At 44.2% G+C, this 23,518-nt stretch overlaps 5 protein-coding genes and 1 long non-coding RNA gene across 9 annotated transcripts; 4 read left to right on the top strand and 2 right to left on the bottom strand.

Annotated features, from left to right (window-relative positions):
• The first annotated feature begins 2,541 nt into the window (after window positions 1-2,541).
• Window positions 2,542-5,292, top strand: inhbab (inhibin subunit beta Ab). The gene is made up of 2 exons (XM_058066053.2): window positions 2,542-3,198; window positions 3,921-5,292. The coding sequence occupies exons 1-2, from the start codon at window positions 2,793-2,795 to the stop codon at window positions 4,676-4,678; spliced, it is 1,164 nt and encodes a 387-aa protein (XP_057922036.2). The 5' UTR covers window positions 2,542-2,792; the 3' UTR covers window positions 4,679-5,292.
• A 3,223-nt stretch (window positions 5,293-8,515) lies between these two features.
• LOC131126291 (uncharacterized) lies at window positions 8,516-9,761 on the top strand. Its single transcript, XR_009129132.2, has 2 exons — window positions 8,516-9,063; window positions 9,361-9,761. It is a non-coding gene; the product is annotated as an uncharacterized LOC131126291 (long non-coding RNA).
• Window positions 9,762-10,274: 513 nt separating this feature from the next.
• On the top strand, window positions 10,275-13,875 carry dnajc1 (DnaJ (Hsp40) homolog, subfamily C, member 1). Its single transcript, XM_058068654.2, has 12 exons — window positions 10,275-10,509; window positions 10,693-10,794; window positions 10,858-10,904; window positions 10,981-11,146; window positions 11,213-11,310; window positions 11,379-11,472; window positions 11,553-11,646; window positions 11,718-11,881; window positions 11,965-12,084; window positions 13,037-13,079; window positions 13,152-13,531; window positions 13,633-13,875. The coding sequence occupies exons 1-12, from the start codon at window positions 10,351-10,353 to the stop codon at window positions 13,699-13,701; spliced, it is 1,536 nt and encodes a 511-aa protein (XP_057924637.2). The 5' UTR covers window positions 10,275-10,350; the 3' UTR covers window positions 13,702-13,875.
• Window positions 13,876-14,178: 303 nt separating this feature from the next.
• lg6h7orf25 (linkage group 6 C7orf25 homolog) lies at window positions 14,179-16,031 on the top strand. Its single transcript, XM_058068655.2, has 2 exons — window positions 14,179-14,285; window positions 14,691-16,031. The coding sequence occupies exon 2, from the start codon at window positions 14,707-14,709 to the stop codon at window positions 15,961-15,963; it is 1,257 nt and encodes a 418-aa protein (XP_057924638.2). The 5' UTR covers window positions 14,179-14,285; window positions 14,691-14,706; the 3' UTR covers window positions 15,964-16,031.
• A 236-nt stretch (window positions 16,032-16,267) lies between these two features.
• On the bottom strand, window positions 16,268-19,422 carry LOC131125380 (inositol monophosphatase 1-like). Of its 4 annotated transcripts, none has more exons than XM_058066874.2 (9): window positions 19,296-19,422; window positions 18,877-18,952; window positions 18,335-18,474; window positions 18,161-18,265; window positions 18,031-18,076; window positions 17,063-17,171; window positions 16,875-16,983; window positions 16,635-16,786; window positions 16,268-16,560 (listed from the first exon to the last, which is right to left on the bottom strand). In XM_058066874.2, the coding sequence occupies exons 2-9, from the start codon at window positions 18,937-18,939 to the stop codon at window positions 16,436-16,438; spliced, it is 849 nt and encodes a 282-aa protein (XP_057922857.2). In that variant the 5' UTR covers window positions 18,940-18,952; window positions 19,296-19,422; the 3' UTR covers window positions 16,268-16,435. The 4 variants fall into 4 exon arrangements, with proteins under 4 accessions (XP_057922857.2, XP_078647113.1, XP_057922858.2 ...); XM_078790987.1 differs by having other exon boundaries at window positions 18,877-18,955; window positions 19,296-19,420; XM_058066875.2 differs by having other exon boundaries at window positions 19,312-19,409.
• Window positions 19,423-19,654: 232 nt separating this feature from the next.
• On the bottom strand, window positions 19,655-23,456 carry LOC131125381 (inositol monophosphatase 1-like). The gene is made up of 8 exons (XM_058066877.2): window positions 23,178-23,456; window positions 22,911-23,044; window positions 22,725-22,829; window positions 22,522-22,567; window positions 22,352-22,460; window positions 20,462-20,570; window positions 20,239-20,390; window positions 19,655-20,167 (listed from the first exon to the last, which is right to left on the bottom strand). The coding sequence occupies exons 1-8, from the start codon at window positions 23,352-23,354 to the stop codon at window positions 20,043-20,045; spliced, it is 957 nt and encodes a 318-aa protein (XP_057922860.2). The 5' UTR covers window positions 23,355-23,456; the 3' UTR covers window positions 19,655-20,042.
• Window positions 23,457-23,518: the final 62 nt, after the last annotated feature.

Raw genomic sequence — 23,518 nt, 5'->3', positions numbered from 1 at the left:
TTCACACTCACATTCATACCTATGGACAATTTGGAGTCATGTTTTTGGAATGTGGGAGGAAACCGCAGTACCTGGAGAAAACCCACGCATGCACGGGGAGAACATGCAAACTCCACACAGAGATGGCAGAGGGTGGAATTGAACTGCGGTCTCGTAGCTGTGATGCCTGCGCACTAATCACTCGTCCGCCATGCAGCCGACCATGAAAACCGAAAATATCAAGTTGGCCCACCTTACGGAGCATACAGAGATTAAGTAATTAAGCAACTCTACAGGTATAAACTATGTTTTAATTAGGAAATTAATAAGTGAAAATGGTGTTGTATATAGCATGAAATTCACAACCATTCATAATAAGGGTGCCAGATTCAGACCAAAATAATGTAACTTTACACGATGCAGCACTTTAACTATGACACATTGTCTGTACAAAATAACACCTTAGACAGTCAAAAGTCATCATTTTAACGACAGCAAAGCATGCTGGGAAATGCATCATCTGCCCATTACACAGCTACAAACTTGGGATTGTGATGTTTTTGTGTTGTTATAAATTACAATAGCTTTTGCACAGACATTGCAGACAATGACGAATAAGTGGTCTGTCAAAAATCACTTAATCGAAATGAACAGTTCGGCCCACAACCCAAAGTAGGCTTTGAGTTTTTTGGGCCCTTATGTGATTGAGTTTGACATGCCTTTGCTAGGTGTACAAGAGTGTACAATGTCTTCACTCGCTCTGGGCTGAGTTTAAAATGAAATGCACAGTGTCTATCCTTTGATGAAATTAATTGTTATTTCCTGAACCGAATGAAAAGATGTATAAATCTGTAAAAATCCAATATACTGCAAAAATTTGACCTAAATGTGGATGTCAATAATAATATTTTAACAGCAGGGCTGCACAGCAGCAAGTGGTTAGCGTGCAGGCCTCACAGCAAGGAGACCCAAGTTCGATTCCACCCTCCGCCATCTCTGTGTGGAGTTTGCATGTTCTCCCCTGTGCTTCTTCCCACATTCCAAAAACATGCTAGGTTAATTGGTGACTCCAAATTATTCATGGGTATGAATGTCATGTTTATTATTTTTCCTCATGCTGCCCTCCTCCTACACCGTTTTTATAATGCTCTGCAACTGAAGAAGCCTAACAACACTTTTGACTGGACTTGTGAGTGGACATGCACAGGCCTTACATCAGGCTAAGCCTGCCTTTGCAAACGCTTCTCTCCTCGCTTACGCCAACTCCACAGTGTCAGTGGCTTTGTCAACCGGTGTGTCTGATGTTGCTGTGGGTGTGGTGGTCCAAGAGTGGGTGGCTATAATCCATGGCAGGTCCTTGCATTCTTCAGGGGTGACAAACTGTTGTTCGCACTGTATCTTCTGACCTGACATTTTTGTTATCGAATGGAAGGCTGCTGGATTTTTCCGGTATGTATGTTTTGTGTCGTCTCCTCTGGCATTCCTTCACTTAAATGTCAGGTCAGGAGGCTTGCTGGTCGGGAGGCCTGGTTTGGAGGCCTGCAAGTTTCCTGCTACTGGTAACCTGTAATCCAGTACTACCTGTTTCAGGGTCGGGTTGGCGGCGACTAAACCATCTCCCCCACTATCCCCTTCTGGTGATTGGTGTGGAGGGTGGCTGGACACCCTAATGTACCAGCGTCCTACAGGGTTTTTGACTCGATCCACTCCCTCTCTCATCCAGCTGTTCAGGCACTGGCCAAGCCTGGTCTCCGGAAGTATGTCATTGAGTGGGCAGCTGCATGTGTGATTCCCATTATGGCCAGACAATTTGATCATGTGCACATGGACCTAGTTTCTCCTTTACAGGGTTTTACAGATCTTCTCACAATGGTGGATCAAACCTATCCCCTTCTTTTCCACTACCTCGGCGGATGTGGTCCTTGCATTTCTATCAGCCCGGCTTGGACGTTTAGGGACACCATCAGATGTCACCACAGAGGAGCGACCCCAGTTGGTGTGATAAAGATCTACCCACACTCTGCCGCAACATTAGACATTCACAACGCAATGTGTTGAGTGACTGTTTCTAATATTTTGAGTTACAGGGAGACTGAAAATATTGTGTTGTTCCTGTTGATCAATCATTTGAGTGAGATGAATAATTAAATCTTGATCTTAATTTTGTTTGCCAGCAGCAATGCATTTTAGTCCAACTCTTGAGTCACACATGAAGATGAGGTGAAGTGCTGTGATGTAACACTTGAATCCCACCAGTAGAGGGTGTGTGTGTGTGTGTACTTGTGTGTGTACTTGTGTGTGTTTGTGTGATCCATCTGCTACAACTTTTCTTTCTAAAAATTCATTTCACACCAACGGAGTATCTCCTCCACGTGAGGTGTTGATGATGATGCTCTGACTCATGACTGTGTTCGTGTATTCATGTGTGTATGCGTGTGTATGTGTGTGTGTTTTGAGTGAGTGGCATGAATGAATCAGGGACACATCGTGGTCCTCCTCCTCTGTCGTGACATTCATTGAAGAGAAAGTGTGTGTGATGTCACTGACTCACAGGGAAATTCCTCAGCGGATGGAGGGCGGGATCAAACGGACACACGAGTATAATTAGCGTATCTGAGTGGAGAAGCACACAAGACCCTAAGAGGAGACAAGAACCAGGATTGACATAAAACCACAGCTTGAGGCTCAGAGCCGGAGCATCCCCACACAGACGGACGTGACCTGGATGGGAGCAGTTAATCAAACACCTCAAGACCGTAGACTTACATAGAAAGGACTATTTCGGAGGACCTGTTGGACTGTAGCAGATCATCATGTCTCCAGCTTCTCTTCTCACTGCGCTTTTCACCCTGACCGTCATGGTGGAGTCTTCTCCAGCCGGATCACTGGTCCCACAGTCAGAAGTACCTCACGGCCTCCATCGGGGGGCGATGTCCTCTGACTGTCCGTCTTGCACCCTAGCCCAAGTGAGAAAGAACTCGTCATCATTTGGCGAGTCAAGCGACATGGTGGACGCGGTGAAACGTCACATTCTCAACATGCTGCACCTTAGCGCACGACCCAACCTGACCCAGCCTGTTCCTCGGGCCGCTCTTCTCAATGCCATCAAGAAGCTACATGTTGGCCGTGTGGCCAGCGACGGCAGCGTGGACATCCAAGGCGAGGGTAGGGATCCCGAGGCCTCAGTGCCAGCCGAGGTCATCACCTTCGCAGAACCGGGTAAGTGTATACGATTGTATGTATCGTAAGTGTATATGATATGAAACAGAAAGATCAAATAAGAGTCAGAAAGTACAAAATTGAGCTGTACTACGCCCTTGAACTGGTCGTGTGCACAAGAGAAATAATGTTCTTAGGGTTTGTAGGGAGAGCTCCAGTGCAGTGGCGTTTTAACACAGACACGTGATCCAGGTTTGACTACCTGTACACAAAACTGAAACTGGCAAAATGTGTACCTGGTACGAGTCAGGGGTATATGTAAAAAGCGAACTTCATGACAATATTCATAATGCCTTTGATGACAGCATTGTGTTCAAACTGTTACACTAGTGTAAAGGTTTTGATTGGACTGAAGAACTGAAGGGCGATTCCCACTGACAATCCTATTATAATTATCCGAAGTGTTCATGACAATTTGTGTTCTTACACAATTCTACCAGCAGACTGTGTCATGATTCCACCTTTACTAGTACAGTGTTCGCACAACTGACAGATACTGTGATACAGACCACTTTAATATTGCTTTCTTGTGCAGTAGTGTGGTATAGAACATGCTAATAATGCTCTCTATGAAAAGAGTGGAGATCATACCAAGTGGTCTCAGGCCGTGAAGCATTATCTCATTCAGACTTAGCATCTCTGTGTTTGTATTGTTTGTGTCCCTGCATTATTTACAGTAAATGATGCTAACATGCTGCTTTTCACTGTGTTTTTTGCACCAGGAGACTCATTGGACACCTTAAACTTTGACCTTTCCAAGGAAGGAAGCAGAGAGGCGGTGGTGGAGCAAGCGAACGTTTGGATCTTCCTGAAGTTGTCCAAGGGAAATCGGGCCAAAGGCAAAGTGAAGCTGCAGCTTCATCATGCGGACGGAGATGTGTGCATTTCAGAGAAAATGGTGGACACGCGTCGCAGTGGCTGGCACACGCTTGCCATTCCGCGTTCAGTTCAGTCCACATTGGATCGAGGTGACAGTGGACTTCGTCTTCGATTGTCCTGTCCTCTGTGCGCCGAGGTTGGCGCCACACCTGTTCTGCTCTCTCCTGCCAGCGAGCAAGCCAAAGAACAATCTCACCGGCCCTTCCTCATGGTAGCGCTACGAGCCAGAGAGGAAGTCGCTCGGCGCCGCAGCACTCGAAGTTTGGAGTGTGATGACAAAATTGGAATGTGCTGCAAACAACAGTTTTATGTAAGTTTTAAAGACATCGGTTGGAGCGACTGGATTATCGCGCCATCTGGTTACCATGCCAACTACTGTGAGGGAGACTGTCCGAACCACATGGCAAGCATTGGCGGCTCCTTCCACTCCACCATCATCAACCAGTACCGCATGAGGGGCTATGGCCCACTCCAGAACATCAAGTCATGCTGCGTGCCCACGCAACTGCGGGCGATGTCGATGCTGTATTACGACGCCGAGCAGAAGATCGTCAAAAAAGACGTACACAATATGATCGTAGAGCAATGTGGATGCTCATGAAAAGATGCTTCGTCAGCACTAGGCAGGTCAAATGTACAATTTGATCAAATATTTATGTTGGCTGGACAAAAGTCTTTAATTTGACTCTTTTCCACATTGGAAAGAAATAAGAAGCACGGAATCAAAGTAGGAGAGTGATGCCTGATGGTAATGATGACATTATGGCATTTTATTTCTACTTTGTGTCAAAGTGTCTTTGTCAGATGGTCAGTGGACACATGATGATCGACTATATTGAGCCTGAAACTTGACTGTGATGCTGCAGTTCAGAAGAAGCTAACAGTTGGTGAGGGACTTTGAAGAGGTTTCAATGGTAATTGTAAATAATTAAAGATGATTTCTTTATTCATGCGTGCCTTGTGATGCGTTGGTCAGTTAAAGCTTTTGCAGGCTGAGAAGAAGGTGGCCACCCCAAATTGGTTACCATGGCAACAATGTGTTTGTTCACTGACCTACAAACTCATGGATGAGTCGACGTGTTGATTTAAGAAACACAAAGATGGCAACAATGCATTGTGGGTACTGGAGCATGTCGCTCCAAAGAGTCTACAAGAGAAAAATGTTTTGGACAAAAAATGTCTTGACTAACGTGTCTGCTGAAAATTAATTAGAAATATTACACAATAAAACAAATACAAACAAAAGTTTATTAAATTATGATTTTGCAACCCAAATTATATATTTTTTACATCTACTGTATGCAGCTGTTGAGAGGGCATTCACGTTCAAGCTGCAAGCATCCCACCCTCTTCCTAGTCTGACCATGTAAGCTACTTCTCACACGGCCCACACGCACACAACAAAAGGAGAACATTATGTTCCAAATGCAGTGTTTGGAAAAGCACATGAGTACACTCACCAGTTCAACAGGACTATACTGTAGCAGCCACCATAGCATCCATATTTGAATTCTTTCCTTCTCAAAGATTTTGTTTGCGAACATGTATACGTGCCTGGCATGTTCATTTGCGCAAAACGTATAGATACTTTATTCATTTCTAAGAGAAATTCACATTTCCAGCCACTCTGCAAAAATGGCATAATAAACTTAAAGGGGACTGGGCCTAGTATGCTCGTTCCACTTTTCTGACCTATAAATGTAGTTAGAATGTTGTATTCTCATGTTAAACCATGCCAACATTTCAGATAATGAGGTTTGTGCATTTTAAAGTGAGCCCTGAAAAAAGTTTGGGATGGTTCTGAATGCTCGGTTTCAGAAGGCGTGTTAAACTGCCCCTTTTGTGAGGTCACAGTGGGCAGACTTCTTTATATGGGCGTGGCTGTAAGCCAGATAAGCTCTCTGCCCTCCCCCAAGCGCTGCTTCTCTGTTTACAAAACATGCTCAGGCAGAAGTTATTGTATTTGGTGATTCCCAGCAACAGAAAAATATTTTCATCTGTCAACGCCATTTCACATGGGACTGTTTTTGTGAACATGAACGTGAAATATGTGCCAAATTGTTGCTGGAGCCAGAAGCTGCCTGCTCTCGGCGGGAAAGGTGCGTTAATTTTAGACATGCTGTGCGTCCACGCGGCGTAATCACGTCCAGCTTTTGAGCTCCACTGCACCAACAGCGCTCCTGACAAAGTGTGTCCGACAATGAGCGCTATCCCTCAGGCAGGCGAGGTTGCCACACGTCCAGCTTCTCTTGAACTTGAGTTCCACCGCACCAGCTCTGCTACGTTGAGTTCATACACGGTAAGTGAGGGGTCTGCAGCCGGTAAATCATGAGCTGCCAGTAGCTTCTTAACACTTCAATTTGAGCTCCAAAAAATTAATTCATCTATATCAACTCACATACCCACTATAGGGTCGCACGGTGAGCGAGTGGTTAACATGTAGGCCACAGAGTCAGGAGATCGGGAAGACATGGGTTTGAATGATCACATTGGGCATCTCTGTGTGGAGTTCTCCCCATGCACTCCTGGGTTTTATCCGGGGATTCTGGTTACCTCGCACATTCCAAAAACATGCTCGGTTAATTGGCGACTCCAAATTGTCCATCGGTATGAATGTGAGTGTGAATGGTTGATTGTCTATATGTGCCCTCTGATTGGCTGGCGGCCAGTCCTACCTGAAGTCAGCAGGACTCCATTCATACACCCGCGACCCTAGTACGGATAAGCGGTATAGAAAATGGATGGATGGGAATCAACAGATCACCTGAAATTCGTAGTGCAATAATACATGCTAAAAGATAAAAATAAGTCAATTCTTGTGTTGAAGCCCCCTCTGTTGTGTTGCAAAGCCTCATGGCGCCTGTTCAGCCTTTCAGGGGAGCAGGACAGTGATAGTAATCTGCCACTGAAACTACTTTTTTGTCGTCCTGGATCAGTTTTCTGTACTCATCCTTCTGTCGCCTTCTGATACATCCCACGATGGCTGTGTAGTCTGTGAACCTGTGTACAGTGGAGCTCCCCTGGTGGTCACAGTGTTGGACCAGCAGTTCCCCAATCACACCTACTTCTTCTGCTTGCAGTTTGTACACAATGTATGCTTCGGTAGAAATACAAACTCCATCACACAGGATGCTGACGAGCATCTCCTTAATTGCACAACAAACAAACACACAGCTTGTGTGATGGTGTGTTCATGTGCAAATGAAGCCAAGATGTCTTTATTAGCTGCTTCACACTCATCACTGAGATCCATGTTCTTGTCAAACACTCTTCAATTAGCTGCTCTCATCTGCTGGAGGCGGTGGTGTTGATGCAATCAGGCCAAACCTGACATATCCCTCCGGCTCTGCACTATTACTTGTAGATCTAACTAAAACAGACCCTTCACTTATTACAGTATAAGTGCAGAAATGAGTTAAGGAGATTCTTCACCTTTTTATGATTACAAAAAGTGTATCTAAGTAAAGTACAACCTTAACCTTTTTAGTATTATACCAGGTAAATCTAACTAATTAGATCTTTCCCTATATGAACACATTTATTAACACTAAATATGTACTTTGAGCAACTAATTACAATAAGGTGGGAGATGGTATCACTACCATTGATAATAGTGGGTGCTTCCGGCACTTGTTATGTAAATATGTGCTAAAGTACCATGTTTACATTTAACAGGGTTGTTGTTGGCCCACCTCTCACACCTTATCAACGTACAACAAAGCAACACATTATCTATCACACCCAGAAAGCGATCGCTTTAACTACATGCAGTGAAATGGCAAGACAGCTTTATTTATAGAGCACCATCCATATAGAAGGCAATTTGTTGTGCTTTACAGAAAATAAGAGTAAAATCGCTGCATTAATAAAAACAAAGACTCATTAAAAACATGCTGCCCATTCCACAGATACAAACACTTCCAGGTTATACGTATCACGGACTGTGATGTTTTTGTCCATCCATCCATTTTCTATGCCAGGTGGGGTACACCATGGACTTGTCACCAGCCAATCGCAGGGCACATATAGACAAACAATCATTCACATGGACAATTTAAAATCGCCAATGAACCTAACATGCATGTTTTTGGAATGTAGGAGGAAAACCAGAGTAACCAGAGAAAACCCACACACGGGGAGAACATGCAAACTCCACACAAAGATGCCCAAGCGGAAAATTGAACCCAGGTCTCCCCGATCTCACAGTGCGGCCCGTTGATATAAAATACTGTAGCTTTTGCCCCAACATTGAGAGAGTGATCAAAAGGTGGTCTATGGTCTATTTATTTATTTATTTTTACATCGGAAAAATCTTCCGGCACACAACTAACCAAAAATGTTACAAAATGTCATCGCGACCTCTAATGTGCATCACTAGTCTATCTGAGGTTACATATTTTTTAAGTAATATTGGATAATTCCTCACGGTACACAAGTGTATCGCGGTACAGTGGTTGAAAATCCCTGAGTTACGCCATACCTCTGATCTATGCTAACCGATACAAGAAGAGGGCGGGGCAAATGTAAATGAGTGCCGCTGGGCGGCGCTGCGAGTTATAGAACATAACTCTTTCCACCGAGATTTCACTTTCAATTCTGGTTGCTTCTCGTTTTTATTTTTTTTTAGCTGGTCGCCCTCCGCTTGTTGAATTTCATACAAAAACAAAGAGACTGTCGTGAGATACGTGTCTCGTGTGCATACGGACTTCCCACATGGATCGAACACCAACCAGAATTAACCGGAACAAGGGGTTCCACTCACCGTCCTCCGACTGGCCTCGAGTGCACTACGGAGGTTCCGTACTTCCCCGGAGGTTCTCACCGTGTTCTCCGGCTTATTCCCCCGGTTCGAATCTAGGACATCGGTGCTCTTCCCCAATGGGGACCATTGGCAGAGGAAGATTCTTCGCAGTTTCTCCGGTCGGGGAGCAGCGACGCTGGGGGGACACTTTCAGGCGACCTCGGGGCTTCAGCCCCACAATGCAGGTAAACATCGCCTTGTTTGTTTGTATGTATTGTATTATACAGTTGTATTTGGTTTAAAAACGTTAAAAGTTCCCGTGTTTTTCTCTAAATAAGCCACGTGGTTGTTAGGATACATCGAAAGTGAAAAAGTATCTTCTGCTCTCAAAGTAGTCTGGGGTTCTTATTCATGCTGTCTTGTTTCATCCCTTTCATTCAATGTTGTCCATCTCTTTGTATTTCTCCCTGAACCACAGTCTTACTTTGACACAAATTATCCTAAAAAATACATTGTGTGATACAGTTGTTTGTTGTTTTCAGTCAAACGACGCTGTGGAGAAATATTTTAGTGCATCAATGCTGGATGACCCCTGGGAGGCGCTGCAGGCACAACTCACTACAACGCAACATAACACGTGACACAACCGGAAAAAGCTCGTGTGTGTACGTTTACTCCTTCCCGGTTTCCCTAATAGACTCTTTGAAGATTTGGAACCAGCAATATAGATTGTTCATTTCAGATAAAGTTAAAACATATACACATTAAAATAATTCATGAATTATATTCCTGCAACTCACCTCTAGCCAAATTTCACCACAACCAACATGATGCTAAATCAAAGAAGAGTTTGTAAACAACTTACTTGACACTTACAATAAAAAATGCGTTGTATATTTTGTAAAATGTTTGTGTGAAAATAAACATTGACTTTTGTATATGACAGAGTTGAATGTTTTATTTACGACGTTGTGGTGAACCAAATTTTAGACATTCAAGACTTGTACCTTGGTGACGTCACTTCCGGTTCCGGGGTTACGTGTGTACGGTAGTTGTAGCGAATTTGGTGTTGCCATTAAACTCAGTTGCCTGAAGTGGAGCGTAAATAGTTGATTCGACTCCTCTTGCGTTTCGAAACACGGTCTCACTTTACAATAAGGTAAACAAAATACAGCAGTTACTGAGCATCTAACGACTAAGGCAAATATATTTATAGTAGTTAATGAGAAACTAATGAGTAGAGAAGTCACTGGGGAACCAAGGCACATAAATTTAGTGACTGAATTAGCGAATAACTAATGAGTAGTGGTTAGTGTTCGGTATTTTCGTTCCCCATTAACGAAGGTAATTTTGTGTAACTTAATGTAAAGTGTAACCCAAATCACAGCTATCATTATCCTTTGGTCCAATCTTTAAAAAGTATAACAAAATCTTTTATTGTGATAGTGCCTTTGACCCGGATGTGACCGGTGGAGAATATCCGTGCTGTGGCCCGTTGAGGTGGCTGTTCCGCACCGTGTCTTCTACACACGATGACGGCCTGGGTGTGCTCGGGTGGCTTTGAGTTGGTCTCTTTGCTGCTGCTACTATCAGCGTGTCCTCCCTTGGTCGCTTGGGACACAGATTTGGAGCTTCTCGACCTAGTAGAGGAGATCCCGCAGACCTTCTATCACTTTCTGATGGTGGAGCAGGTTCGTACTACTAGTCTCCATGGTAACAAATCAGTGGTGCCTAGTTCTGATGGAAAATTAACAGCTAGATCACGCATTTGCGGTCCTTTTTCACAGTTATTTCAATTTACCATTATTAAAACACACCCAGTAATCATACTGTATAGACTATGGACATAATGTATGTACACACTGTGTGTTTAGGACGCGTCAGCAGCAGAAATCAAGAAAGCGTATCGTCGCTTGAGTCTCATTTTGCATCCTGACAAGAACAAAGATCCAAATGCAGAAAGCCAGTTTCGTCAGGTGAAGATATGACATCACACAATCCGAAACCATATGAAAATGACACTTGTGTTCACTTTGAAGCTGGTGGCCATTTATGAAGTCTTGAAAGACGAAGAGCGTCGGCGCAGGTGAGCTGTAGGCCAATCACATTGCATTTGCACACATATATCGCTGTGAAGACTCACCTCTCCTGTTACTGTACAGGTATGATGACATCCTTTTGAATGGACTTCCCGATTGGCGGCAGCCCGTCTTCTACTACAGACGTGTGAGGAAGATGGGTAACAGCGAGTTGGCCTTTCTCCTGTTCCTCATCCTCACTGTGGGACATTATGCCGTCATTTGGTCAATTTACCTGGAAAAGCAGCTGGTAAGTTGGCCAGTCAGAACCAAGTGCACAATCAAGAAGTTTAGTTATGTGACCTCATGTTTGCAGGATGAACTGTTGAGTAAAAAGAAGAAGGAAAAGAAAAAGAAGATCAACTCCAAACCAGCAGAGGAACTGAAGTGGACCACACCGGACCGCCCCGACAGGTATTATTCGTATGACATCACTCCTACAGTTTATAGACCTCTTATCTTATTGAACTTGGTCTTTGCAGGGCTCAGGAACGTCCCCACTGGCAGGATATTCTTCCTCTGAAAGTCAGCATGTGGATTTACCTGTCAATCAAACACGCACCACAAACCCTGCAGGTACACTTCCGATCTATGTGGACCTATTCATGGCGTTGAGGTGACTTATTTTTTTTAAAGGTTTTGGTTTGTATGTTCAGGAGGTCCAACAATACTACAAAGACTACCAGCAGATGAAGCAGCAGCAGAGGGAAGAAGAAGAAGAGGAAGAAGCTCAACTGGAAGTCATGACAAGTAAATGTTTTTTTATGATTCCTTCCATGTTTAAACTCACATGACCTTTCACCACGTGTTTATCCTTCCAGGAGAGAAGAAGCCGAAGTGGAAGAAACCAAAGATGGACTTTCCTGTTTATGTCCCATCAGCGGATGAGCTGAACTCCCAAAGTTATCAGCAGACGGGATCCATTGAGGAAGTAGAAGACCAGATGGATGAGTGGTTGCAGGATCAGAGGCCTGCCAGGAAGAAGGTCATATTTGGTCATTAACCAATTTTCTTTATGCACACACAAACCGATGGCGAAAATAAGGCGTCATACGTTGTTGTTGTTAGGCTTCAGAGTGGACCGAGGAAGACGTCAGCCTCCTCAGCAGATTGATGGGCAAATTTCCAGGAGGAACACCGGGTCGCTGGGAGAAAATTGCGCATGAGATGGGAAGATCTGTATCTGATGTAAGCAGTTTTAAAGCTACATCAAGGCAACATTACTTGCTTGTGTTCTTAACAGGGCTGTCAATCAATTAACATTTAATTGCAATTAATCACATTTTGTCCATAGTTAACTCAAAATTAATCACAAGTTTTTAATGTTTAATAAGTAGGAATGTCAATCTTTGTGGTAAACGATTCAATATGTGGGTTGAGATACAATTAAAAAACGGAACTATTTGATATGATTCGATACAATGTAGAAACGATATGATTCAATGGTTACATTTGTTGATGTAGACATTAATCTTACATTATAAAAGTCATTTCTATAAAAGTGGCATCCTTACAGCACATTCAAAAGAACACATTATAACCACCATGTTACGGGAAACATTCAGGTGCAATGATTTAAAACACTTAAAAAAACAATAATTCATAAATTACTACATCAAATTTTAAGTAAAGGGATATCAATTTTGGGAATATGGCATTAATAAAATAATATACAGTTAGAAACCCCCCCATTTTTTTCACGTTTAATATGAGCGGCTACTTGTCCCACTTTGTTCGACAGTCCTTGAACGCACCTTCTAACTTTCTCCCACACTGCACTGATATAAAACTACTGTATTTTTTCCCTTTTTCTTTCACCTCATATTTGGTCCTAAATGCTAAAACTATATTGGAAAGCCTATAGCATATTTGAAAAACAAACTCCAGGCTTGTACTGGTGGATGGTGGGTCTGTGTTCATTTAGTGGATGCTGTCATGGTTTTCCATAATGATAATAATAAATACGATAAATTAGATCACTTTCTCGTGCACTGTTAATGCTAGTTCTGCCAATGCTATTTACAGCATTATCATTTTCATATTTTAACTTTGTCAGCCTTATTTCTGGATGAAAAAATTGTAGAACCACGAGTACAAGAAACCTGGTGAACAATTGAATTCAACTTGTTTCCTTTACCAGGTGACCACCAAAGTCAAACAGGTCAAAGACAACGTCAGCACAGGTAAACACACCTCAATCCTTTCTGCCGTCTTGAAGCGTTGCTCTCAGCTATTGTCTCTCTCTGGTGGTGCAGGTCTTGTGAAGCTGTCCGAGTTGAAGGGGACCACTCTTCCGATAAGGTCACTTCCTGTTTCTGACAGTGTAATGACACAAAATGTGGGTGGGGCCAGTGAGGAGCATCAGGAGGAATCAGTTCTGGCAGCCAAAAAAAGAAACAGGAAAACCTTGGTAGCAGCAGATGGAGGGGAGGTCCGGATCAGGGCTCGGCGACAGAAAGACTTCCACCCTGATGAGGTGGAAGAGGAGAAGGCAGAGACCCAGGAGAACAAAGCGGACATGATGGTGTGGACTCAGAACCAGCAGAAGCTTCTGGAACTCGCCCTGCAACAGTTCCCCAGAGGAACTGCTGAGCGCTGGGACCGGATCGCCAAAGTGGTCCCAGGGAAAAGCAAGGTGAGCTACAGGTTTGACATATCTACAGGTGTGACATATCTAACCAGTCGTAGACAGATAAAAGCAATGTTTGACGTGATGACCTTCTGTGTCACATTTAGGAGGACTGCATTGTTCGTTACAAGATGTTGGCAGAACTTGTCCAGAAAAGGAAACAAGCTCAGAGTTGATGAAGCCAAACTCCGCCCCCACTGTGACGTGTGACTACCTTTCATCAAGTGGCTCCAGTTTGGAAGATTGTGTTGTTGCTTGTCACATGACTCTGACCTCATTGCTTTATGTGCCTTATCTTTTCAGCATGTCAGTATCATCATTTCAACTAATAAAAGATATTTATTCTCAAATCATTGGATGTTATTGCACTCTTTTGGAAGCGTGTACCACATGACTGACATCTTCAGCTTAAAATGTCACTGATACGTCATGACACGTTTGATTGACGGCTTCAAAATACTTCGAGAAATGTGAAAACCATTGAATAACAGTATTCTTCCTTCGGGTGTCACATCTTAATATCCCGGCTAGAAATGAACATGCAACACCGGCATTTTCGGGACTGCTAGAGACGCCATGCTACAGGTTTCACAACTATTTACGATATAAAAACAAATAAAGCAGTCAATCAGAAAAATGTTTTTAAAAAAAGTAATATTAGTAGCCTCTACCGGAAGTGTGTTTGTTGACGATTCTGTCGGAAGCGGAAAAAGGAAGCAGTTAGCATTAGCCGAGTCAAACCTTACACGTCACTGATACAGTAAGTCTGCGTCATGTTGATTCGTTCACCCTTTTCGTGTTTTTTGGGATTTAATAGTAACAGCTAAACTCTAGGAACACAATAAGCAAGTAATTCAGCTATGGATTAAAATGGTGTCCGCGCGAATAATATCAAATAGATAAATTATGTTAGCTGCTGACGTTCATTCTTGAATCCCGTTTATTTAGGTTGAGAGTAACCATTTTAAATACCTTTTTAATAATGCTGTTTTTGTCTCGGAAAGCAAACCGTCAACACACTCACCAAAGTCATTCCTTCTTGATTGACGATTGATTGAATGGCGGCTGTGTCACTTGCACACGTGATGGAATAAGGCCAGTTTGGTGCTTATACTCGAAGATATAGAGGGTTGATGTCACCATATGGTCTTCCTGTACTTCTCAGGTAGGATGCGTCCACCATGTCGCTTAAGGACATGCTGCAGGAGAGAATCGGCGTGGCCAAAGCCTTGTGTCAAAGGGCGGAGCAGCTGAGTCCTACCGTGGAAGGTCGAGGCAAGTTGTGCAGCAAACTGCGAGCTGAGCTGCGTTTCCTGAGGCGAGTGGAAAGCGGCGAGCTGTTCGTTAAAGAGTCACACTTGCACAGCACCAACCTGACCCACCTGACCGCCATCGTGGAGTCTGCCGAGAGCCTCGAGGATGTAGTCGCTGTGTTGCACGTCTTCTCCTACCAGGACGCCGCTGGCCGCAAGCAGACTCTGGTGGTGGACGTGGTGGCCAATGGTGGGCACACCTGGGTCAAGGCGGTGGGCAGAAAGGCCGAAGCCCTACACAACATCTGGCAGGGACGGGGCCAGTATGGCATCAAGAGCATCATCCGGCAGGCGGAGGACTTTGTGGAGGCGAGCCACCAACAGCCTGTCCAATACCTCCACCCTCATGTCGTCTTCGCCTTTTACAATGGTGTCTCCAGCCCCATGGCCGAACGCCTAAAGGACATGGGCGTGTCTGTCCGCGGGGACATTGTAGCCGTAAACACAGTCCCGACAGAGGACGAGGACGAGTGTGGGGGTGAGGACAATGAGCAACACAGTGAGGAGGAAGAGGATGAGTCCGAGCTAACCAGAGTGGACCGCGGCACCGTGGTGGCCAGCCTGGCATTCCCTACGCAGGTCCACATTGAGGAGTGTCCCCGCGTCAACCTGGACATAACCACACTCATCGCTTATGTTTCTTCTCTGAGTCATGGCCGCTGTCACTTTACCTTCAGGGAGCACGTTTTGACCGAGCAGGCGGCTCAGGAGCGCCGCCAGCAGGTTTTACCACACCTTGATGCCTTTATGGCAGGAAAGGAGTTGTACGCTTGCCGCGCCGCTGTTCAGGACTTCCAGCTCATCCTGGACACACTAGGCGGGCCCGGCGAGAAGGAGCGCGCTCGTCAGCTGCTTTCCCGCCTCCACTTGGTGGACGACAGCCCTTCAGAGCGGGCTCTGGGCCTCACGCCGAGTGCCAAAGTGAACCGCCGCTCCCTCTTGATTTTTGGCACTGGTGACTCACTGCAAGCGGTCACCATGACGGCAAACAGTCGCTTTGTCAGGGCAGCGGCCAATCAGGGCGTACGATTCAGTGTGTTCATCCACCAACCACGGGCACTGACTGAGGGCAAGGAGTGGAGGGCTACACCCGTCAGCGTGGGGGCTGATGGGAGTTTGAGTTAACAAAGTTCATTATGTTCAAAGTTTGACAGATTGGGTATCTGAGTTGAATAAAGCATCTGGAAACTTAACCTCTCTCTCTTTCCTTACTGGAGCTTTCTCATTATTCCAAGAAAAGGTGACTTTCCTATAATATAATGGTTTTGCCAGGCGCCATTGGGAAGTGATGTCACACGATGGCAGTCAATTATTTGTTTCATGGTTACGATGCACACCCATAATTTAGAAGCTACTAGACAATACTCCACAACTAATACTATCTGCAGTAAGTAAAAGCGCTCAACCACAATATGAGGAATGAGTTCCATGACAACTTTTTAAACGCATTATCTCTTGATGCCAGCTAGCTTTTAATTTGAAAGGTACACATACTACATGTGAAGAAACAAAGTCTACCTTGATGTTCATTTAAAGTCTCCTAGTGAATATTTTAGGACGCTTCTCTGTGGTTTGCTGAAGTCCTGACAAATGCATCTCACTGTGCAAGCGGCGCGTCGTCTCTGAGTGGAGAGAAGGAATCGATTTCTTTGACAAGTCTCTCGGCGATGCTTTGATTGTTGGCAGCCAAAACTCGGCGGGACATCAAATCCAACGGGCCTCCTAAAAAAAAAATGTGTGAGCAGGATGATGCACTACAAAGAAGTGTAATGCGAACCAGTAGGCTAGCCTCCTACCCTCCACATCCATCAAGACGCCGCCGGCTTCAGAGACAATGAGCGAGCTTGCGGCCATGTCCCACACATGAATGCCAATTTCATAGTATGCCTCGACGCAGCCAGACGCCACCAGGCACATGTTGATGGCTGCACTTCCTGCACCACGCACTCTGGAATCAAACATGCACACTTTTATGGTTTTGATGACTCGAGCAGGCCACAGGATGTTCTACTTGCCAATGGGTGTGGTTCTAGTACCCATGGACGGGGATGCTGACAATTCTCTTAAGACTGGAGAAGATCTTGTCCACTGTTTGCGCTTCTCTGTTGGACCCAAACTCTACAGCAATGATGGCCTTGTGGATGTCTGAGGGGAAGCCACATGATATCTGAGTCTTCCCGCTCACAACTCTTTAAATAACGAGAGAGATGGATGCGTGGAAGACCTCGCTGCGGAGAAACTTGCAGAGGTTCTCCGTTACAGAAGGCTCCCCTCCCTCGGCGTGCAGTGAACATTTGATCTTGAAGACAACTGTACACCACACCAAACTCTATCTATAAGACGCAGACACAGTCATATTATATACACACATACAAACATTTTTCTTCTTATTCTGATTATTATTTTGTCATTGTGCTTTTTAGTCTGGTTTTACTTTTTTTTTTTGCTTTTTTGTTAAAATTTTGTTTCTGCAGTGTGCCACAGGTCAGGTGCCAGTAGCTCAGGAGGTAGAGCAGATCATCCAGAAATCAGAAGGTTGGCAGTTTGATCCTCAACCCCTCCACTCAGTCACCGCCATTGTGTCCTTGGGCAAGACACACTCCAGTGCTGCCCACACCGATGTATGAAAACGAATAAATGCTTGGTGGTGGAAACATGGGCAGCTACAGCTAGTAGCCACCAATGTGTTCATTTCATTGTGATGTGTTTTGGGTACATTGAAAAACACTGTAAAATCAAATCCATTATTATTACTGGCAAATGGGCCACACTTTGGACACCCCTGATTTTCTTCATCTGGGTTCAGCATACCCTTGGATTGAAGGCTTCAAGTGCCTGCGAGTGATGGTGGCAGGAGCTGGTAGATGAATTACAAGAGTCAGCCTTTACAATCCACGTTGCTGCAGCTAGAAGAATTTTTTTTTTTTAATGCATGTTACGCATCACGCTTGTTGCAAGCTGGTGTGGCCTGTACTGGCACCTATGGATTTCAGGGACTGGGTTTAGGATGTCTTGTGTTACATGGGTTACTGGCCTAACTAATGTGATAAAGTATTTATTTTTCCTAATATTTTTGGCATCTACCGGTAAAGCCCCTAGGATTGAGTGTTCTTTGGTCAGCCATGCCTGATCTAGATGTTTCTTAAAGGCACCTGCTCATACTTCAACAGTGTGAATTACGATCAAACAGACCTGTTTGTTGACGGAGAATCCGATGGCAACAGCAACAAAAGGATAGCTGCAGAGGAAATGACAGACAGCATGAAGTTCATGTGTGAGAGTTGTGAGTGGAAACATCTTGTGATGCACAGTTTTAGTTCACGTGTGAACAAAGTTGGTGGTTCCATCAATTGGGTCAATGATCCAGGTGGGATTGTCAGTCAGAACGCAGGCTTCTCCAGCAGCAACAGACTCCTCCCCAATGAAGCTGACAGAATATAGACATTAAACATAATACATGACAGCAATTATGGATTTTACAGTTTAACCTTCCTACCAGTGTGTTGGGAATTTCTCCTTCACTGATTGGATGATGAGTTTTTCTACCTTCTGGTCAGTCTGTGTCACTAAATCAACTGACGAACTTTTCACCATCACTGCGTCCATTTGCGTGCTGTGCAGGGCTTCACGCACCATCTGATAAATTACATTATTTTATTTTATTGTTAATTTGTTGTACATTATTTGAGTTTTACCAGATGTGGTAACTCGCAATACTTCAGAGTTTGTTTGTTTTTTTTAATGACATTTATTTACTCATCAGCATTCATAAATGACATTCAGTCATTCATCAATTCACTCACGCCTCACTGGCCTTACCTGTCAACATTTGCATTGGAAAATAAAACTGCCCACTGCCTATGCGCTCGACTGTCATTTGCAGTACCTGAATACTTTTTTTTAATTTAAAGTAAAAATACGAAAGAAGGGCAAAATATAGGCGTGTCGACAGGTATGTCAATGACATCCAATCACTCTTCAATGACATTCATTCACACGTCTTTATCAAATCAAATCAAAGCAGAGCGTGAGGCACACCTGACCAGCTTTTCGCGCCACAGCAACGGCATGGTCCATGGCGTTCTGCCAAACATCGTCCATGCTGGATGGGCAACTTCTGGACACACAGCAAGGGGGTGGAGTTAGTACAATTCCGGGGCTGGCGTGAATTTTTTTTTAAGGGGCACAGAACTTCTGGCAGCGCCCCTGGCTGCAGTGACTACATATCAACGCCGGGAGGCATACGTGGTTTGTTTGTTTTTTTTATAATTATATTATTTTGCATCAACAACATTGTAAATCCCAACGTCTCGAAAGTGATAATGAGGTGTTAGTTAACATAACTTGTCGAAACAGAGTACATCGAAAACCGTACACTTACTAATTTAAGGCTAAGGTGTGACGTAAAAATGGATAAAAAACAATGTGTGACATAACAATGTAAAAGTATAACATACCTTAAACGTAACTCACCGACACTTGCTGTCAAGGTGTAAAGACTGGATTTGTCTTACTTGGTGTTAGGGATCACCAATTCTCCTCTCTTCCGGGTTTTTTTCTTCTTTGATCTTCGCTCAGCGCGCGCTGCTTCCCCCTGCTGGTCACTGTGAGCTTGACACACTGGTCAATCAATCTGACCATAGCAGGAACGTTAAAATGTTATGACTTTTCGACGAACAAACACCGGTGACGTCACAGGTCATTCACCGTGTCTCATCATAAGAAACATAACATAAAAAAATGCATTATTTCTCTCGTTGGTCAATAAAGTACAATGAAATTGCTTTTTGTGAACCAGATTGCTTTTATGGTTGAACATTTCAATGATAATTGAATTTATATAACAACTTCATTCAACAACATTGGTTCCAGTAGTGTTGTCATGAAATGTCAAAGTGATGAAGTTAAGATCACAAGCAAGCTTATTTAAGATTATTTTTTTACATAGATTTGGCATTGATGATTGAGGAAAGTTTTTATTGTAACAACAAATTGAGGTTGCGTTTTGCAGTGTTGCAATGTAATTTTCCCATAGAGTAATTTCATTATTACTCTTTTATAAATGTAATTAGTTTCCACATTATTTTTAACACTGTTATTCCAAACATTGGCGATTTGGATAAGCTCCACCTCCAAGCGGCTGTGGTTGGTGGTTCACCACAGACATGACTGACAGCCAGGCATCAGTGCCACTGAAACGGACATCATTCATTTGACTTGGCATCATCACGGCGACAGGGAAATACACGAATCACCCGAGCAACGTGATTGGCCACAGCAGACGAGCTCGCTGCGATGACTCGCCTTGACATCATGTCAAACTCTGAACCTGAGGAGACATGACCATGTCAAGGACGCAAACACAGACTCAAGAAGCTGACATACAAGCCACCCACAGACCATTGGTATCCATGACAACACCCCCAGCTTCCTGGACAATGATGGCAGAGGCAGCAATATCCCAGCAGTGCATCCCAATGTGATAGTAGACGTCAGCTCCACCTGTCGCCACTTGACACATATCGACTGCCGCCGTGCCCAACGCTCGCAATCTGCAACACGCCAACACCATAACATGATCACAATCAGAACGACATCCACCGGGTGTTTTGTCTCTTCTCACCCATGCACAGGGAGCTTTAGCAGTCTGAAAATGTTGGAGGTCATCGTGGACAGAGCCAGGTCGTCACGCTCTGCCCCAATCTCCGTCACCACCACACATTTGGTCACATCTGATTGGACAAGACAGAAGACAGCCATTATCTTAGGTACATCATATGTGCTAAGACGCCATATGTACAGTGAAGAAAATAAGTATTTGAACACCCTGCTATTTTGCTATTTCTCCCACTTAGAAATCATGGAGGGGTCTGAAATTTTCATCATAGGTGCATGTCCACTGTGAGAGAGATAAACTAAAAAGAAAAATCCAGAAATCACAATGCATGATTTTTTAACAATTTATTTGTGTGATACAGCTGCAAATAAGTATTTGAACACCTGTGTATCATCTAGAATTCTGACCCTGAAAGACCTGTTAGTCTGCCCATTAGAAGTCCACCTGCACTCCATGTATCATCCTGAATCAGATGCACCTGTTTGAGGTCGTTAGCTGCATAAAGACACCTGTCCACCCCATACAATCAGTAAGACTTTAACTTGTAACATGGCGAAGACCAAAGAGCTGTCCAAAGACACCAGAGACAAAATTGTACACCTCCACAAGGCTGGAAAGGGCTACGGAGCAATTACCAAGCAGCTTGGTGAAAAAAGGTCCACTGTTGGAGCTATCATTAGAAAATGGAAGAAGCTAAACATGACGGTCAATCTCAATCGGAGTGGAGCCCCATGCAAGATATCACCTCGTGGGGTCTCAATGATTCTAAGAAAGGTGAGGAATCAGCCCAGAACTACACGACAGGACTTGGTCAATGACCTGAAAAGAGCTGGGACCACCGTTTCCAAGGTTACTGTAGGTAATACACTAAGACGTCATGATGTGAAATCATGCATGGCACGAAAGGTTCCCCTGCTTAAACCAGCACATGTCAAGGCCCGTCTTAAGTTTGCATATGACCATTTGGATGATACAGAGGAGTCATGGGAGAAAGTTTTATGGTCAGATGAGACCAAAATAGAACTTTTTGGTCATAATTCCAATAAGCGTGTTTGGAGGAAGAAGAATGAAGAGTACAATCCGAAGAACACCATCCCTACTGTGAAGCATGGGGGTGGTAGCATCATGCTTTGGGGGTGTTTTTCTGCACATGGGACAGGACGAGTGCACTGCATTAAAGAGAGGATGACTGGGGCCGTGTATTGTGAGATTTTGGGGAACAACCTCCTTCCCTCTGTCAGAGCATTGAAGATGGGTCGTGGCTGGGTCTTCCAACACGACAACGACCCGAAGCACACAGCCAGGAAAACCAAGGAGTGGCTCCGTAAGAAGCATATCAAGGTTCTAGCATGGCCCAGCCAGTCTCCAGACCTGAACCCAATCGAAAATCTTTGGAGGGAGCTCAAACTCCGTGTTTCTCAGCGACAGCCCAGAAACCTGACTGATCTAGAGAAGATCTGTGTGGAGGAGTGGGCCAAGATCCCTCCTGCAGTGTGTGCAAACCTGGTGAAAAACTACAGGAAACGTTTGACCTCTGTAATAGCAAACAAAGGCTACTGTACCAAATATTAACATTCATTTTCTCAGGTGTTCAAATAATTATTTGCAGCTGTATCACACAAATAAATTGTTAAAAAATCATGCATTGTGATTTCTGGATTTTTCTTTTTAGTTTATCTCTCTCACAGTGGACATGCACCTACGATGAAAATTTCAGACCCCTCCATGATTTCTAAGTGGGAGAAATAGCAAAATAGCAGGGTGTTCAAATATTTATTTTCTTCACTGTATATGTGCTATTCTGTCATAAGTATACGCTAAGATGTCATGTATGTCGGATGACATTAGTATGTGCTATGATGCATGCAGTATGTGCTGTTGTCATGCCTGAGGTACCTTGCTGTCCAGAGACGTGCAGCTGTTGCCCGTTCAGAAAGGCTCCTCTTCCTCGCTGAGCGTGATACACTTTGTCGTCCACGCAGCTATACACGATACCGAACTCTGTCTGAACACAGGCGCACAAGTCTGCTTCTGACCTCTGACCTTTCACTGGCACGTGACTGTACCTGCTTGTTGACACAGAAGGCGATGGAGACGGCCACAAACGGGAACCTAACAGGAGATGCACAAACATCAGAATAAGAAACAATCCTAATTGAGGTTCTGTGAGATCCACCAAGGTTTTATGAGGTCAAATGATGACATCATGTGTCATCACGGCAGTCACCAGATGGACTGTCCATTACAGTAAGGTTGCAAAGCTTCTGACCTGTGGACAAAATTGACAGTTCCATCAATGGGATCAATAAGCCAGGTGGGATGGTCCGTCAGCTCCACATCCTCCCCCGTACCCACAGACTCCTCCCCGATGAACCTGGGGTCGAAGGCAGACTAAGATTTGTGTGGTATCCATAATGAAACTAGAAGAATTAAGTAGAAAATAATTAAGTAGAACCTGTGGTTAGGATATTTGTTAGCGATGGCTGACTTGAGGAAGTTCTCCACCTTCATGTCACACTGTGTCACCAAATCAGCTGCAGAACTTTTACACTTGACCTCTTTTTGCTGCTCAAACGCCGCCGACACGAGCTGATTGGAACACACCATTATGATTATTAGCAAAGATGACCGGTTCATTATTATTATTAGTCAAGATGATCTGACATCACCATAACATGACAGCAGGATATTACAGTGATTTGCATCTCAAAGGTTGTTGTACCTGACTGGCCTGTTTGGCCACGGAAAGGCCAAAGGTCAAACAGGGGCTCCAGTCAGCCATGATGATCTGTGAGAGAAGTTGACGAATAACATTACATGATGAGGCAAAGAAAAGTGAAAGATAGAAGTTCTCACCTGTCTTCTCCCGTGCAGACCTGTCACCGTGCATCTCTTGCATGTGTTTTTTTTACCTGATAAACAACCAATCAGAGCTCAGCTTGCAGCTAAAGTAACGCAACAAACCAATGGAACCGCAGAATGGACTCATTGGTTCCTCCCCAACATCACTACCGTTCATTAGCTCCTCCCCATCATGTCTTCATCACTCATTAGCTCCTCCCC

Source organism: Doryrhamphus excisus, linkage group LG6 (genome assembly GCF_037039965.1).
Source record: "Doryrhamphus excisus strain RoL-2023G ecotype Guam linkage group LG6, RoL_Dexc_Guam_v1.1, whole genome shotgun sequence".
Lineage (NCBI taxonomy): Eukaryota > Metazoa > Chordata > Actinopteri > Syngnathiformes > Syngnathidae > Doryrhamphus > Doryrhamphus excisus.
Note: the sequence above shows the minus strand (reverse complement) of the source record. Positions and strands in the feature narration are given on the sequence as shown.